The sequence below is a fragment of the Lynx canadensis genome, chromosome D4 (genome assembly GCF_007474595.2).
Source record: "Lynx canadensis isolate LIC74 chromosome D4, mLynCan4.pri.v2, whole genome shotgun sequence".
NCBI classification, from domain to species: domain Eukaryota; kingdom Metazoa; phylum Chordata; class Mammalia; order Carnivora; family Felidae; genus Lynx; species Lynx canadensis.
In genome coordinates, this window is record NC_044315.2 from 12,226,236 (window position 1) to 12,244,749 (window position 18,514).

Consider the following 18,514-nt stretch of genomic DNA (forward strand, 5'->3'; position numbering starts at 1 on the left):
GAGAATAGATGACACAGTATGAGCTATATAATTACATTTAAAATACATTTCAGGGTAGTTTCCTTTAATATTAAAACTGTAATTCTTGACAGAAATGAATTTTTGAATATTTTTGTAAAGGATATTGAGATCTTGGTATTTTTGTTCTTAGAATTTTATATGAATATAAAATCACACTTGTTCTAAAATCATCACTTTAGGGAAAACAATACATTTAACCTTTCACTGTGGAATAAAAGCTGATGTTGAAATCTTTTAGAAATCCAGGTACCCTTTTTATTCTCTGGATTCTAGAGTGACAAGAGAGCTCTGAGGAAGAAAGACTCAAGTCCTATAGTCTTGTTCGGGACAATGGACACACCCCAAAGGGATGGGGTTATTCTGAGAAAGGAAAAATCAATCCAGACACAGGGAGGATGAGAGCAAAAGAAAGGTAAAATATGAGCCAGATGTTCTTCAGGACAAGAATGAAATTTGATCCCAAGTGACAGGCAAAGGGATGAGAGACCCAAACTATTTGACTGAATTTTATGAAAGCTTTAGGAGTATGGAATTGTATAATTTCAGAGGAAATTAATAAGGGAAGAATTTTGGAAACATACTGCTAAACCAACATACAAACAACTTAATGCCTTAAGTAGAAAAGTCATGATATATCCACAGGAGACAAAAATTACAGAGGTAAAGCCTAGCCAAGGACATAATCCTGTAATCCTACTAGAGACCAGGATCCTGCAAACAGAAGGAAAAAAAAAAATATATATATATATATATATATATATATATATATATATATATATATAATATATATATAGTGTCTGTAGAAGAATAATAATGAGAACCTTCCTTGGAGTCTAAAGAATATAAGACTGGCTTTGCCTCTAAATAGATGTGTAATTCAGTTTATTCATCTTAGAAATATAAATGACAATATGCATCCCACATAATTTTTCAAGGGCCAAGTAAGAGAGTGTATGTAAAAATATTTAATAAAGTGATATATGGATGGGATCTCTTATTATTACTGTCTACAGTGGGTATCTGTTGTTTTTGCCTACCAGGCATGCTTTCCCATTAATTTGGGAATAGTGATCTGTTTTTCCCTTTAGTCCAATCCCGTACTTTCAGTGTAGATTAGTCAGAGAGGGCAGACCTCCCCTTGGAGGGGAGCCTATGACACAGATGAAGCTGGGGAGTATATTACATCAACCCTGGGCCTTGCCCTGGTGATTTCAGAACAATCACATGAGTCAAGTCAAGCCAATAAGCATTTAGGACTTTTGTTAGAGCTGGAGGAAAGGGAAGCACTTTATGTTGTGAGAGAGTGGGGGAGCAATGTAAGTTGGTGGCCATTTGGGGAAAGCTTGCCTGAGAATGAGCTAACCCAAGAGGGAAAACAGAACCAAGAAATAGTGAAATAACATTCCGAGATATCATCAACCCCTAGGATTCAGATGTGCTTGAAACCAGAATTGCCCCTGGAGTTTCCAGTTGCGTGAGTACATAAATTCCTCTTTCTGTCCTAACTAGTTTGATTTGGTTTTCTGTCATTTGTCATCAAAACTGTACTAGCTGAGTCCCTATAATTAGGGAAACTTTAACTAGAAATTATTAGTGTTACCTGGAAAAGCTCCACAACTAATTTATACTAAAGCAATTACAGTTGACCCTTAGACAATGAGGAGGGGGTTAGGGTTAGACCTCCTTGATTGCCTCTGTCATGAATCCTGTGAAGACATGAATAACATCTGGACAGTTTTCTCCAGCAGAAATTTATTGTTTAGGGCTTGATGTCTTCCATGGTGTTTTCTTGTAACAATAATGGCATTTTCAATGGTGTAGACTGTCCAGACTTTCTTGATGTTCTCGGGGTCCTGTTTCATAGCATTGACTCCTCTCCTATAGAGTACTGTATGTAATGAGACTTAAAGGTCCTTTGGATACCCTGATCTAGAGTGAATTAGAGATGATGTGTTTGAGGGCAAGTAAACCACTTTGACACCTTCAGTGTTGAACTCCTGGGCTTCTGGGTCACCAAAGGCATTGTCCAATATCAAAAGAACTTTAAAAGGCAGTCCCTTACTGGTAAGGTACTTCCTGACTTCAGGGACAAAGCATCACAATGGAACTTATTTAGAAAAAAGGGTTCTTGTTGTCTGGGCCTTCTTTTTGTACAACCAAAAGACTGGAAGCTGGTGTTTATATTTTCTCTTCAAGGCTCAGGGGTTAGCAGCCTTATAGATTAGGACAGTCCTGATCATAAACCCGACTGCATTTACAGAAAACTGTAGAGTCAGCCTCTCCTGTCCAGCCTTAAATCCTGGTGCTAGCTTTTCTTCCTTACTAGTACATTTGTACATTTTTCCCCCAGAATAGGGCACTTTCTTCTGCATTAGAAATCTGTTTAAGCAGATCTCCTTCCTCCTCAATGATTTTCTTTATGGTGTCTGGGAACTTGTTTGCGGCCTCTTGGTTGGTAGAAGCTTCCTTTCCTGGTACCTTGACATTTTTTAAATCCAAACCTTTTATTTTAAAGATTTTATTTTTGAAGTAATCTCTATACCCAAGGTGGGACTTCAACTTAAAACCCCCAAATCAAGAGTCCCATGCTCCACCAACTGAGCTAGCCAGATGCCCCTAAAGCCAAACCTTTTTAAAATTATCAAACCATCCTTTGCTGGTATTAAAATTTCCAGCTTTAGTTCCTTCACTTTCCTTTTGTTCTAACTTGTCATAGAATGACTTTGCTTTTTCATGAATCATATTAGAGTTGACAGGTGTGGCTTTCATATAGCAATCCTGCACCCATATAAAAGCTGCATTTTCGATATGACATAAAAAAGTATTTCAAAGAAAGTGCAAGGTTTTCGTGCCTGCTGGCATAGCTGCAATGGCAGCTTCAGAAATCTCCTTTTTTTAAAAAAACAATTGCACCCTTATGCTGGGTTAATTTATCTTGAAATGGTGGGCAACCCCAGCTGCAGACCTCAATCTATAGACATAGCAAGTAAATCATCTTTCTCATGTAACGTCATGACTTCTTGGGAACATTTCCAGCATCACTAGTGGCATTTCCTATGGGTCCCCTGGTGTTATTCAAGGTTTATGATGTTGCACTAAACTCAATGAAAAATATTTGAGAACCGTGAGAGATTGCTTTTTACTGTGATGCAGTTTACTGGAGAGCCACACTGCTCAAGCAGAGATGATTAGGGTCACGGGGCATTTCAGGAGGATGCTCCCAACACTTGAACTCACTGCAGTAGCAATGGGAGGTGGCTACCAAATTATTGCTTTAGTGCAGTATGTAGTTTGTTTTCTGCAGTTATGACTCAATATAGCATTCTTACATTTGTTTACATTTCTTTCAACTGCAAATGGTGCCATGAAAGCTCTGTGTGTCCACAAGCTTTGATATATTTCAACTTTTCTGTAGCAGGTTCGTATATATTTTGTGGCAGTAAATGATAAAAGAGACTAGCATCTACCTGTTTTATGCATTCAGACATACTACTGTTTTCTTAATTTGGCGGGGGGGATATTTCTAGGCTACACAGTTTGCGAGTTTTTTTCACATTGTCACAAATCTCCACAAACTTTTCCAATATATTAATTGAAAAAAATTCCTCACAGAAGTGGACGTGTGCAGTTCAAACCTGAGTTGTTTAAGTGTCAACTGTACTGATTGGTCATAAAATGGGTGCCAAAAGAGTAAATGCTCTTTTGGTCTTGAAAATCCTTACTCTAGGGGTGCCTGGGTGGCTCAGTCGGTTAAGGGTCCGACTTCAGCTCAGGTCATGATCTCGCGGTCCGTGAGTTCGAACCCCAAGTCGGGCTGTGTGCTGACAGCTCAGAGCCAGGAGCTTGTTTCCGATTCTGTGTCTCCCTCTCTCTGACCCTCCCCCGTTCACGCTCTGTCTCTCTCTGTCTCAAAAATAAATAAACGTTAAAAAAAATTAAAAAAAAAAGATAATCCTTACTCTCAGTCTACTTCCTTTATTATTATTTTTTAATGTTATTGCACTTGCTTTTAATTCCCTCCTGGCCCTTTAGAAAATGACCTTTGAGGTACCTGCGTGGCTCGGTCAGTTAAGCACCCAGTTCTTGATCGTGGCTGGGGTCATGATCTCACAGTTTGTGGGATCAAGCCTCACATCAGGCTCTGCACTGACAGCACAGAGCCCGCTTGGCATTCTCTCTCTTCCTTTCCCTGCCCCTCCCCCGCTTGTGTGCATGTTCTCTCTCTCTCTCTCTCTCTCGCTCTCTCTCAAAATAAATAAATAATCTTAAAAAAGAAAGAAATAGCCTCAGCCTCCCTAGTTTAAAGCAACCTAAACACGATGCTACAGAAAGAGATTTAGTTAACAGAGGAAATAGCACCACAAGTCTGACATATATGCCAGCTGAACACCAGAAACTCAAAATCGTGCAACACTCAGAAAGTCCTTCAAGGTTCAGGCAGTTCTCCAGCTTCTTCCCTGAGCTCCCAACCTTTACCTCAGACTGTGACATCCTCAGCTGTGTGTTTGGTGTATTCCACAGCCAGAAACATCCTGAACATACCTGGTCCCCTGAGGGAAGACTTTCAGTAGGTTTCTCACCAGCCTGCTCACCGTGCAGCTGGGCGTGGGTGTTGTGGGGACGTGGGAAAATGTCCACCACCACCAGGAGCAAAAGGAGCCCAAATCCAGTTTCTTTTCTCTAAGCCTCTTCTCTGGGAGAGGATGTTCCTTTATCCAGATTAAAGAGCATGAGGAACAAAGAAAGCCACAATGATATTGAACTTAATTTCAAGTACCACTCCTTTCATAAGAACGGTTAACTGGTAGCCAAATGGTCTCATTATTGTTGCCAATAAACAGTAAAGGTGCCAAGAAACCAAAGCAGCAGAGGAGAGAAAAGGAAGAAAACCAAGGGTTTAGATAAGTTGTGAAAATGGATATCTGGTCTTTGAATAATTAAAGATATTCAATCTGTAGGATGTTAAAGAAATCCCTAATCTACATTTATGTTAGAGCATGTCGTTACTAATCCAGGACATGAAAATTTTATCATTATAGTTATGGACAATTCTGCCAAAGAATCTCACTTATTGGGTATCAAAATAAGAGAAATGCTGAATTATAGAATACTATACATTGAATATTTAATAAATTAATCCCCTGTGCTCATGGTAGGAGTTCTAGAAATAATGCCTGTTGCATGACAGCACTTAATCAATATACTAGTTAATAATAATCATTTGAGAGCAAGTCAATGTCTAATAGGTTTGCAACCCAAATTAGAAGCACAGAGAAATCATACTCAAAGTTAAATTCATTCTTAAAAAGATCATTGCTAGTTATTAATACTTAAAGGAAAGGAAAGAAGATTGAAGCTTTTGTTGTGGTTGATTCTTTTGAGAGTTCCTGGGTCATTAAACATGAGCTTATTCATATAAATTTTGGCCCTGGTATCTGTATCTTATTATTTTTATTTCATATTTTTTCACAGAACTGAGTTGTACCAGATTCTCTTGGTTGCTCAGCAATAGATTCTGACTCTGAAATCCATATTACTTCTCAAAGGAGGAAGAGAAGGAGGAAACAGGGAGAGGGAAGGAGGAGAGAGAGAAAGAAGGGGAGGGAAGAAGAGAAGGAGTAGAGCATGGAACAGGAAGGGATAAAGGGAAGAGACATGGACAAAGGAAAAGGAGAAGGAGGAAGGAGGAGAGAAAGACGGACGAGGGAGCATGGAGGCAGTGGGGAGGACCAGACATCTCACTCATTTTGACATAGCAAGTGGACTCTAACTTTTTTATATCAAATATTATAAAGTGAACCTCAAGATGTGCACAGAGTGGGTGACGGGAGCTCCCTATTCCTAGAGAATTAAAAAAATACTATGCCATCAATCCTTGATTAGGACACAAATACTTAATCTTAAACTTCTGAGTGTTAAACTGTTTAAATGCAAGTTTTTAAAATAGATTTAAATGATTAAACATGGAGTTAGTAGAAGCTAATTTTCTTAGAGAATTGGTTTTTTTCCTCAGCTTAATTGCATGACATCTGGTAGAAGAAGGTTTAATGCTGGGGGGAGAACATGCTGAAAGCGACTTTGAAAGGTCCTGGGCAGGGGCTTGTCTGGAATCAATCAGATGATTGTCAAGACAGGAAGAGAAAGGAGATGAATAGGTTTGCCTCTGTGGCCACTTACATCTAGCTGATAAACATCTATTTTACGTTTGCTGTTCTGGTCAGATCTTCTTGGCAACTTCTTAAATGATCTGATAAGGCTGATAAATCTATTAGAGTAGGCTCACATGGTGGGATTCCCACTTCTCGAGTTGGTCTGGTCACACTTTCCTACAGAAAAGTCCTGTATGAGCCACCTGAGCTATAATTTTCTTACCCCAGGGATATTATGGCGCAAGAAATTGATATAAAGAGAAGACATTGCTTTAATCCCCACACTTCATTGGTTTGATGAAGTTTGAGGAAAACACAAATAACTCAAGTCTATTGAGGATCAGCAATTCACATTTAAAAAGCATAAAGCTTATTAATGGTCTTGAAGAGAAAAGATTCCATATGAATATAAAACCATCATTATCATTGGCAACATGTCCAAATATCTTGCCAACATTTTTCTGATTCAGACTGTTACATTTCACATTAAAATATAATAAAAAGATATTCATTAAAAAGACCTTATAAACAGACAAAGCTTGAAAAACAGAAAATATACTTAGGAAACTCTGCACAAACAACAAGCACATTTTAGGGTACTTTTCCCAAGAGATAATGGCAAAGTCCAGAGGTAGTAATAGCAGTAGTAGTTGAAATTTAATTGAGCACTGAGCATCCGTTAGGCACTGTTCCACCTGCTTTCAATATATTATCTTCCGTAATAAAACCCCTCTGCAATAAATATCGTTCTATTCTTATTTCATCAATAAGGAATCAGGAAAGCAAAAATTCCACAGAATGTACTGGTGTATCCAAAGAGAAAGGAGTGAATCTGAACTTGAGGATATTAGACAGTCAATCTCATGTATCCCCACACAAAGATGTTGGAAAGTGTTTACCAGTCACAGAAGACAATAAAGCTGGTAAAGTTGTTGTAAAGGGGAAAGAACAGAACAAAAAAGCAACTAGCCTGTCAGCTTGGTTTAAGGACCTCTAAAATAATAAGCTCTATTTGTTTAGTTTTCTTAACACACTGCTACTCAGTGTACCGAAACACTTTTAAATCTGTGTAGTAACCATGTACCACAGAAAGGACTTGCCTCTGGACAGCTCTGTCTCTGACACAAATTGGCTACAGAGACCTGACATCTTGGTTGCAAATATATTATGTTGCCATCACTTTAAGCATAAGCAAAATAAATATACTTTAAGCATAGGTGAAGTAAAATTTAAAAAAAAAAACAGATGATAGTAATGATGGCGATATTTTTTGGACTGACAGCAATATGCTATGCTTTGGGCAGAATTGAGCTTAACATGGATCTTATTTACCCTTTTAAAGTTAAATTCTATTTTTCTTTTCATTCCTTCAAGAAGAAAAGTGCTAAAACAGCACTCAGTACTCTACTAGCACTCAGCTGGTGAGAGTGGACTCTTTATTTGGTTTTAAATAACGTGACTTAACTATGGCTGTCAGTAGAATAGAGGCCTTAGCATACCACAGGCGCCCACACAGGGTACCACAGGCCACAGAGAAGCACTTAGTAGTTGTGTGTAATCAAATTTGTGAAAACTGATCCAGAAGAGCACTTCACTATTTACAGGAGTGCTATAATAAATCTTTTTGCAAACTATAGAATCTATTTGTATTGTGAAATATCTCTTAATTTGTTTTTAAGTTTGAATTTTTGTGTACATGTGGTCTTCTTAAAGTGAGTCCCTTCTGAAATTAACCTGAAGCCCAGGTTAATCTAAAGGATTAACATAATAGTCGTTCATTTGTTCACTCAATACTCTGAAATGATGCTATGTACTAAGCATATGCCAGGTCCAAGGGATGGCGGTGATTAAGTCCACTAATGCCCTTATGGTGCTCACCTGAGTTGGGGAGGAGACTTCTAATGCGTTAAATATTCCTCTCTTGGAAAGCCAAAGATGAAATAAGCACATTCCTTCTGCAAGACAGCTATCCAGTCATTTCTTGAAGGCAATGCCATAGGTAATCATTTTGAATCCTTGTCGCATATAAACAACACAATAACGTGATGAATTTGTGTTGTCATAAAATATCAAATGTTAAAATGAGAACTGGCAGGTCTTGGGGAGCTGAATGCCCCAGAGTGCTAAGCTGTACCTAAAGGTTGGATTTTTCAGTGTTACAGCCTGGAGGGACCTCAGATTCTTTTTTTTTTTTTTTTTTAATTTTTTTTTTTCAACGTTTATTTATTTTTGGGACAGAGAGAGACAGAGCATGAACGGGGGAGGGGCAGAGAGAGAGGGAGACACAGAATCGGAAACAGGCTCCAGGCTCTGAGCCATCAGCCCAGAGCCTGATGCGGGGCTCGAACTCCCGGACCGCGAGATCGTGACCTGGCTGAAGTCGGACGCTTAACCGACTGCGCCACCCAGGCGCCCCGCGGGACCTCAGATTCTTGCGTCCACCCAACCCTCTCCTCGGTCCCATACCCTATTCCCGCCCCCCCCCCGCCCCCCAGAAGAAGAAACTCCTGTTTTCTAGGTTGAGAGAGTAGCTGAAACTGGAATTAGTCAGGGCCTTTTCATCCTCACACTTTTTAGCTGATTTACTGAATGATTCTGCTCCTCCTTCTCAGAAAATCTGAATATAAATGACCTATTTTAGGGTTTGAGGGGTGGGTTCCCTTGCTCCCTTTTGGTTAAACTTTACATGCTTGTAAGTAGAAGGTGTGCTGGCAACAGATGATGGATGGTAAAAAAGAACTTCTGCAGGAAGCAGGAGCAGACCTGCTCTGGGCTCAAGTCCCCTTAGCCCCTAACTGACCCACGGATCCCCCTTAACTCCAAAGGCCACTCTGAGAAATAGGCTGGTGGGCGGGCGAAACTCCAGATCCCAGAATGCCGAGGACGTGCCTCCCAACCCCTCTGTAGCCGGTTCGCTCCTCATTGCATTCCGGGAAATGTAGTTTCTTTCTAATCAGTAACCCACACTCTTGGAAACCAGGGCTATTAGGTTTAAGGGATCCGCCCCTCCAATGGCCCCGCCCTCTCCATTGACCCCGCCCCAGGTTGCCCAGGAAATGAGAGACGCCGAATCTTGGTCGGTGCTGCTGGCGTGGGGAGCATGATAGGTGCAGAAAAGAAATCCTCCGAGGTCTGAATGTGGAGGTCATCCATGGAGAGTTCTGACAGCTTCTGCCAGGACTATTGCAGCAGTAGGCAATACGGGTTTGAGCTCGGACCCACGGACTTGCTGGAGCGCAAGGGCTCCCTGACCCTCCGCTCCCATCACAAGAAGTACTCGAAGCCAGTGTTGGTGTATTCTTGGTGAGCGAGCTCTCTGCAGTCCCTGGTCGCTGGGAGAAGGGATGGGGGAGGAGAGGAAAGGACAGCAATAGAGGGCAAGGGTGGAGAGGCTGGAATAAACAGAGAAGAGAATAAAAGGGGGAAAAAGAAGAGAAGAGAAAGGAAAAGATGAGACAGGTGAAAAAACTGGGAGAGGTGACAAGGGAGACCAAAGAAAGGGAAACAGATCTTCGAAGTGGGGATGGGAGGAGGGCATTGGGAGTTGGGGCAGCAGGAGGAGATAGGAAAGCCTCCAAAAGCAGCTCCCCAGACACACTGAGACCTGCTGCAGCCAGCTCCTGTCTACCAGAGGTCGTAGATTGCCCACACGGAGGATGGAGGCGAGGCTGTTTGCAGAGGCCTGGAAATCACTTTTCTGAGATAACTACTTAAAAAAGGAAGGGTCCATTAGGACACCAGGGGACAGCAGGAGGGAGATGGCTGTCCAGAGGATGGCCTCCAGGGCTGCCATTTCTTGGGGGCAGTGAAGCATACGGGATGATTTGAAAGAGGTCCCTAAATATTCCCTAGGCCACTAAGACTCTACTGGCCAGAGATTACAAACTGGCATCTCCCAGTGGCTAAGGCCAATGGACATAGTTTTTTTCTGCATGCACTGTATTTATTTTTTTTTAATTAATTGCCCACATTTAAAATTAAGAAATAGTACATAAACCTTCAGGATTGTGTCTTCTCTTGAAAAGTTGAAGGTCCTGGCAGCAGGGGATTTATTCCTTCTTGCAGTTATTGGAACTGAGCACTGTCTACCCTATAAGACGGGAGTTCCTTCTCTGGGAATTTCACTCATAGAGGTTCTTGCCTGGCTCCAGGAGGCGTTTGATTTACTTCATCTGCTTTGGGTTTGGGAATTCAAATTCACCTAGAGATTCTCTTGCTTTATTAAATATTGCAGTGACTAATAGCAAAACCATGACAACTGGGAAAAAATTAGGCATTAGGGCATTTAGAACTTTGTCTTTTGGGTCATTTTCCTGTATTATTGACAATAATTACTTTCAGAGTATTTGGGATATTCTGAGGCAGAGGGTGGAGATAAGGGAAAAGATTGTCTCCTTTATACTTGCCTTTGAACAAAGATGACTGATTTGACTTGACTCTAGCCCTAAGGCTAAGCCCTCCTTGATCCCATTTCATTCATGTAATGTATGTGAGCCCTGCAGTTTGTGTCGTGCAAACTTTCTACAGCCTACCCACTTTCCTATAAGCCCACTCCCCTAATTTGACTTCTTATCCCTAAAACTGACTCTCTGCCTATTTTGAGCTCAATGTTAGAAGCTGGATAGGTTTGGAACCCAACACTATACAGGGAAATAGAAAATCCTCTCTTAGCTTCATACTGGGCTTACCTCACAGACCTCAAGTAAAACACTTAGCTCTTGCGTGATTTTGTTACTCCGTGAAGATGAGGTCATAATATAAATCACTATTAGAAATGATTGTTAAAGAGAAAGAACTTTGTTAAAGACAAAGAAGAACTGCTTCTCTCTTATACACTACCATGACTTGTGGACATCATAGATATCAATAGCAGAACTACAGAAGAACATAAATGAGAAGGAGATGAGGAATTTGGTGGGGGAGAAGTGTGGTGCGACATGGAAGTCATCTGGTCACTGCTGAAAACGTAGAGTTCTCGTGCTGTTGGTTTTAGAAAGAACATTTGGGAGTAGAAGGAAATGAATTCAATTCAAGAAACATTCATGTGTCATGCACTTTGCTATGTGTTTGAGACACAGAGGTAAAGTAGATTCAATGAGTTAATTTGGCAAAAGCATTTAACACCATGCCTGGACATAGTAAGTGGTCAGTAATACATGGCAGCTAATACTAACTTTTTAAGATAATATAATAGTTAAACACTTGGACTCTAGGTTTCAATACCATTTCTGCAACATGTGATATGGCAAGTGACATGACTGCTCTGGGCCTCTGTTTCTAGCACTGTAAAATGGGGATGATAGGATTATTGTAAGATTAAACACAATTTATTGTACGTGAAGCACTTTTTAACATATGGCCTGGCACATCATAAGCACAGTAAAGCTTATATACATGTATTAGGACATGGTCATGGACCTCAATGAATTTCATAGATCAGTTAAGAAGAATACCAATAAATTCAGTGTAATTGATTTGTGCTAAATAGAGATGAGTATAAGAGACAAATGTAACAGGAAGCGGAGGTTTGTGTGTGTGTGTGGCGTGGGGGTGGGGGGGGGTGGTTCCTGAGCAGGGTTTAGAAGGAAGAATAGGAGTTCCATAGGTGCACAAAAGAAAAAAGGCAAGTGCAATGGAATAGTCAGAAGCAACATCATAGGGAAATAGAAATAATTCTCTACAGTGGGTAAGTACAGTGGATCCTCATTATTTGCAGATTCTGTGTTTGTGAATTTGCCAGCTTGCTAAAATTTATTTATAACCCCAAATCAATACTAAAGGCATTTTCATGGTCATTTATGGACATGCACAGAGAGACAAAATTTTTGAGTCACTCTTCCTCCCCTCTCCCGCACACCCTCAATGGTCCCAGGTGAGATCAGACAAAGTGGACATTCTGCGTTCTTATTTCAGCTATCAACTGTAAACAAGTCGGGTTTTTTTTCCCCACCACGGTCTATTGAGCATTTTTGTGCTTTTTATGGGTGGTTTCATTGTTAATATGCTCCCCATATTACTGAAGTGCTGTCTAGTGTTCTTAAGTGCAAAAAGGCCGTGATGTGCAGGATGCAGAAAATATGTGTTAAATAAACTTCAGTCATGAGTTATAGTGCAGTTGGCAGTGAGTTCAATGTTAATGAGTCAGCAAAATATATTAAATAAAGTATATTTAAACAGAAACATACATGAAACCAGGTTATATATTGATTAGTTGATGAAAATGTGACCAGAGGCTCACAGGAACCTACTCCTTTATTTCCCCTAGGAGCAATGGTTCACTATTTGCTGATTATTTGTGACAACTTTATAAAACATAGCATCCTCAAATAATGAGAACTGATCATAAAATGTGAGAAACATTTACATTTCTTTGACTGGGCTGTGCCGCTGGCATCCTTATTTTCCTTCTGTAGCCAACTAGTCACCAAGATCTGTCTTAAAAAAAAAAAAAAAACTGTGTAAAGTTCAAATTGTATCAACTTCCAAATGCATAATCGAATCAACAATTATCTTTTTATGCATTCCAGTCATAATTGTTTGCTTTCTACTAACTTGTTATATATTAAAACTTTTATTAAATTTTAATCTTTTATGAATGACTTTAATTGATGAATACTTACTATCTATGATACACCATTTGGATGGCCTCTCGACTGAGTATTTGATCAGTTAAGTTACTGTACCTCTAGGCTTCCAAAGTAGAATCTGTAACTGGGAAAAATTCTGCTTTACCTCTTATATAGCTTAAACATTTGCATGATTCCTGTGTTTCTGTTTTTGTCGCTTGTAATGCAAATCTGTCTGAAAACCATCTGTATATAATAGACCTGGTGAAGTGATATACCCAGCATGGTTGTTAAAAGTATCTCCGGTCCATTACTAGAATAAGACATTGCCTCGGCACCATATCCTCCTTGGAGCTGGAGTGATGGACAAAGCATATCACCTGCATCACACTGATGCTTCTGTGTCACAGAGACCTTTCCTAGAAATTATTTTTCTCTATTCATTCATGTAGCGTATGTGGAGCCGTATCATCAGATGGCTCCGTGAGAATTCCGAGCTGAGGGGAAATCTTCTCTTGGGATATCTTCCCACTCATTGGAATGATGGAATACTAAGAGCCAGAACAACTACATTTGCCCTTAATGAAAATTCTCTGGTGTGAGGCTGCTTCTTACATTGTTATGTATGTATTTTAACCCATCTCTTCATTGCCCAAATCGACATCAGGTAATAAGTGATGATAATTTAAAGTCTAAAAAATCATTTGAGTCTCCATGGAGACAGTTCATGCTCTGGTCTCCATGGTGACACCTAGAGTTTTAAGACCTCAGGTTAATTTTATGTATGTGTAATTTCAATTACTTTTCTCCCCTGCCTAAGCCCTAAGTAAAGAGCCTGTGCAGTTTACTCTTCCATTTCCTCACCTCCCTCCCCATAATAGGAAGAAAACAGAAAGAGAAAGGAAAAGAAGGATGAAAAATAAAATGCAGTGATAATTGTGGGGTAGGGAACTTCATAGTTTTACAGATTTCTATGGAAAATCATTTGGATTGGGAAAGAAAGAGCTTTCTGTGATGCTCTTCCGACTCACACTCTATTGTGTCGTCTGAACAGGGTACAGTTAAGGCACTCCACAATCAGGGGAGAACCTAGTTTCAAGGCAACTAGATATCATTAGTGTCCTTCTGAAGAAAATAGAGCTGTGTTTTCTAATTTGCTGTATCATTCCACCTGTATTTAACCAGTGACTTTCTCAGGGACTAACCTGGAAGTATTTGGAGTTCTTCACATGAATCAGGGCCATGCTAGAGTTACACAGACCTTCTCTAGCCAGCATCCCCCTCCTCCCTCCAGCATAGACTTTGGAGAGAAGAGAGAAGAGCCTTTAGAGAGGCTTTTTTTTTTTTTGGGGGGGGGCCAATAATGAGAGGTGAGAAGAGCAAACCTCAGGACAAGGCATAAAGACACCGCAGGTGCTCAGTTAACATTCATCAAAGAAATGAACAAATGAGCGGGCAGAATGAACACACACAGAAACCCAAAAGGCACTGGGATGGGACCCTCTATTTTATGCTGTAAAAATGCCTGGAGGTAAACAGTCTACAGGATAGCACAAACTCATAATAAAGCCAGAATCCATTTTCACAGCCACGATCCTGATGTAATAGGATGACACTGAAGTATGTTTGGTCACCTCTATGTAAGTGAGCTTCGAGGGATATAATGTACTCCTCTTCTGATTTGAATGGTAAAGAATTTAAAATAGAGCTCAACTTGTACTCTTACTAGTTGCGGTGCTTAACTTATCAGGGACTGACAGGTACTAAGAAGAAATTGAGTTTATATAGAGACAAACGAATTTACACTTTAAAGAGATATTTTTATTTCTTAACTCCTGCTTAAAAAAAAAAACAATTCTAAATTATAATATCATGTGACCATTTGAGATGGCATTATAGTAGACCAAAGACATGAAATATATTCACCATCAAGTAGATAGCAGAACTGGAAATTTGCACACAACTCAGATGCATATATAAAATTTATTTTCTAAAATTGATCCTGATGGCTTTTCAATTGTTAGTCACTAGGAAAAAATTCAAACTTGCCAACTAAAGAGCATCTCAGTCTCTTCAAGTTTAAACAGCTTGTTTTAAGTTAAAATTGTCTCTTTCAGAAGAGTGCCCACCATTTCTGAGTCCTTCGTCCTCTCCTCTCCTTTCCCCAGTGGATCTGTGTGTGTGAGGGACTGAGATGGTGTGTTATTTTGGAGGTGGGGAGAGGCGCCCCCAGATCTATGTGTGGGTCCTTGTTGTTGCTCACGTCCTCCTTTGTTCAACTTCTGACCCTGCTCCTGGTGAGTTTGTGACCAATAGACTTTGTGGAGGACTGGATGTCTCTGCTTAGAGTCTTAGTTCCACTTTGGCTCTTGCTGGCTCTACGGATCCCCCTGTCATGCTTCTCCTCCCCAAGCCCCTGACTTAGGCTGGTCACCCCATAGCCACTGTGCTAGGGGCATGTCATCCCTCAACATGGCTCCCCGCAGCTGGCGCTCTGACAGCTTCTGTCAAATGCCCCTTGGAGATGGTGTGTGCGTGCTGTGCTCTGCCCAGGAGAGTTTATTCCCATTGGCCTGAGAATTATTAAAAGTGTTTTTCTTCACTTTCTCAAGTGATCTGCTTTAAAACCTAAATTAGGAGGTCACCCTATCTGAGCCATGTTTGGGAGCTCCTGGGTCATGTTAATAGAAGCTTAAGAAATGGAGACCTTTTATTTCTCCACAGTGACTGACTTTCAAGAAAAATAATACCTCACTTAGGACTCAAAAATTCCATTTGGTCATTCAGAAGTTTATTAGCATGCTTCATTTTCCTTCATATTCCTGTCAAAACAATCCTAAATCTTCCCAAGACAAATGTGGATGCCTTTAATTTATTAGAGCAAAGGTATTTTACAGAGGTAAACAAAGAAAAGTGAAAAGATGAATATTTGAAAATATAATCCCGCTATGAGTAAGTGAAAAAAAAAAGTATGTAATGAATTCCTTTGTTAAAAGTGTAGGTCTATATGCTTTGAAAAGAGATTGAAAGAACATTCACCATAGAACACAAAATACTTATTGCTGGATGGTAGGTACATTTATGGATTATTTGTCTTTTTCTTTTTTCCTCTTTGCCACTTCTACATTTTCCACAATGAACATGTATTATCTGCATAATAAGAATAAAGTAAAATTACTTTTAAAATTTTGATGTCATTTGCTGCAGCTTTTCCCTGAAGCAGACATTCTCTAAATGATCAGAATGTAGACACAGTGTTTCATCTCTTTTAGAGTCTGAGTCACTCTTCATGGTTTATTATGAGTCTTTTTAAAATATCTTTTTAATTGCTAGTTTTATGTTGGGTAAAAAGGATGATGTTATTCACATTCATTCGGTTTAACCACCCTTTCATTCTTGCCTCTGTTCTATAATGGTAGCTCCTACGCCACAGTTATTTTTAATCTAGTCCTACATTCTTATTCCTCAACATACGCACATACCCACAAATTATCTTCAATGTAGTAGTTTTGGGGAGAAGCACCTTATTTTCTATTTTTAAGATGAAATCTAGGACACACTGTATCCTTTTGCCCTGACTGAATTTTTCTTTCAGTGCTGCTCTCTTTCATGAAATTCCAATCAAGTTCTCTTCCTGAAAACCGGTGGTTGTAGGATTGTTGTGCCTTGACCTTTATGTGAGGTTTTGCTTAACTTAATTGGCGGCCAAAGTAAAATGTCTTGCAAGTTTTGCTTGCAAGATGGATCCTTGTAAGGCAGAGTATGATGGAATGGGCATTTCCACATAGGGGTGCACTTAGATTAGGAAAGATCATTGCTGTAGACAAGTCCCTCTGAACCAACCCTCTACTTACTCTCGGGACCATCTCCCACCTGGGCCACAGGAGCCACCAAAGGCCACTCTACATCGTAATGCTGCTGAAGTCTTTCCTCTCACAGACAGTCACAAATACTTTTCCACTAAACTTTCTTTCTCTTACTGATGATCTCTTTCTAGGTAAGGGTGTGGGGAATGAGGGAGGAAGTAAGAAGAATTTGGGGTCCAGTAACATTTCGATAAGGTGAGATTCAGTCTATGAACACTGTGATACCCAGGCTCAGGGTTCAAGGTTTTTAACAGCACTAGAACTAGTATTATTAGATAAACTTCTCTGAGTTGGCCAGGGAAGTCACGTGTTGGTACTATTGTCTGTGTGTACTGCTCAGACTTCTTTGGTTGCAAGTGACAAATACTCAGCTTGCACTAGCCTAAGGAAGCAAGAGAATGAATCGGCTGGTTACAGTCATGAAATGGTTGATTACCAGGTAAGGAGGACAAGGGTGCAGCTCCACCTTAAGAACAACTGTAATAAAAGATGCAAATGCAACCAGGTCTCATTTAGTTTCTCCTCTCTCCTCCTCTTTGTGTACTTGCTTCATCTTATCATTGAAAACTATGGAAAACATGGCTGCCGCAGTTCTGGAATTTATATCTGATGTATCTTTATCTTTATCCTACAATAAAAAGTTGATTTTAATGTGTTTTCAGTATTGAATACAAAAATTCCAGGTTAGATATCCTGTCTTGGACCACATATCTCTGTGGGGTCATCTGAATAGGCAAGGTTAGGTGGAAATATGGCAGCTCTCCAGTAACAATGGAACAAGATGAATATACTAGGAGAAAGGAGTGCTGAGCTGAATCCTATAAGTATCTACTATATCCCATTCTATCCTAAGATATCTACTGTATCTGCTATATCCTATAGAGAGGTACTGTAGTGGAGAATGAATTCCATGTTCCAAACACCCCATTTTATAGCAAAAGTTTAGAAAATATGCACTAATATATTAGGGATTTCCTACATTAGCTGTTACTTTGACTTTAAACTTTCCACCACCCCACTCAACCAGAACCTACACAATACGCTTTTAAAAACTTGATCTTAGGCATCACATAAATAGATGGTTAAATGCTATTAGATGTAAGCATTGATCTTAGATGTAATGTGAAAAGATGTAATGTAAAAAGAAATCTTGTGAAGACATTAGATAAATATATTTTTACAATGCTTTGAAAACTTTACTCTGAATAGATTTGAATATTATATTACTGGGTTTTTTTAGATACTAATATTTTTTACTGTTTTCTTTATTTAATTTTCAAATAAAATTACATTTTAATTATTAGTCACATATTACATTTCTTTATTTTGACTTAATTAAGTTTTGATGCATTAACAATTAATTGGCAGAAGAATTATAATATGTTTCTTTGGTAAGATGTTAGATCCCCAATCAGATTGTTCTAGGTTCAATCAAATGGAAGAATTAACATAATATCACTTACTTATTGCAAAGAATTTATCTTTCTTTTATAGAAAGTGGTAGGAAGAAGATTTTGAAATTAAAATGTATGAATGACTTGTCAGAATTTTTTAAACATTTGGAAAAATACTGAGATGCTCAACCAGGAACCAGAAGCGTTAAATGAGCTTTTGAAAAAAAAAATCACTTAAAAAATGTTTTTATTTCTAAATAGCTCTGTTTTTGTTTAAAATATCATTTGTTTTAAAAATATATTTATTAAACCACTGCTATGTTGCAGGCACTCTGCTGGGTCTGAGATTTGGCAGTTAGGTCAAGATTACTATGTGACAGGAGTGGGCAAGGCTGACCAGGCAAATACTACGCATTGTGTTATGTGCTAGTAGTAGGGTAAGCAGGGTGTTCTGGGAACATCCAAGAGGAGCCCTTAGGCCTTTTGGACCAGGTAGAGCTTTCATGAGGAGGTCATCC

General features: G+C 39.4%; 1 protein-coding gene across 3 annotated transcripts in view; it reads left to right on the forward strand.

Moving 5' to 3' along the window:
- Positions 1-1,313: 1,313 nt before the first annotated feature.
- Positions 1,314-18,514, forward strand: part of CD4H9orf135 (chromosome D4 C9orf135 homolog) — an 84,755-nt gene continuing 67,554 nt past the window's right edge. For 2 of the 3 annotated variants that reach the window (XM_030293319.1, XM_030293320.1), the window contains exon 1: positions 9,253-9,473. In XM_030293319.1, the coding sequence (XP_030149179.1) occupies positions 9,307-9,473 (167 nt within the window). In that variant the 5' untranslated portion in view covers positions 9,253-9,306. Of the gene's footprint in view, positions 1,496-9,252; positions 9,474-18,514 lie in introns of those variants that run through there. The other variant, XM_030293321.1, reaches the window with a different exon arrangement.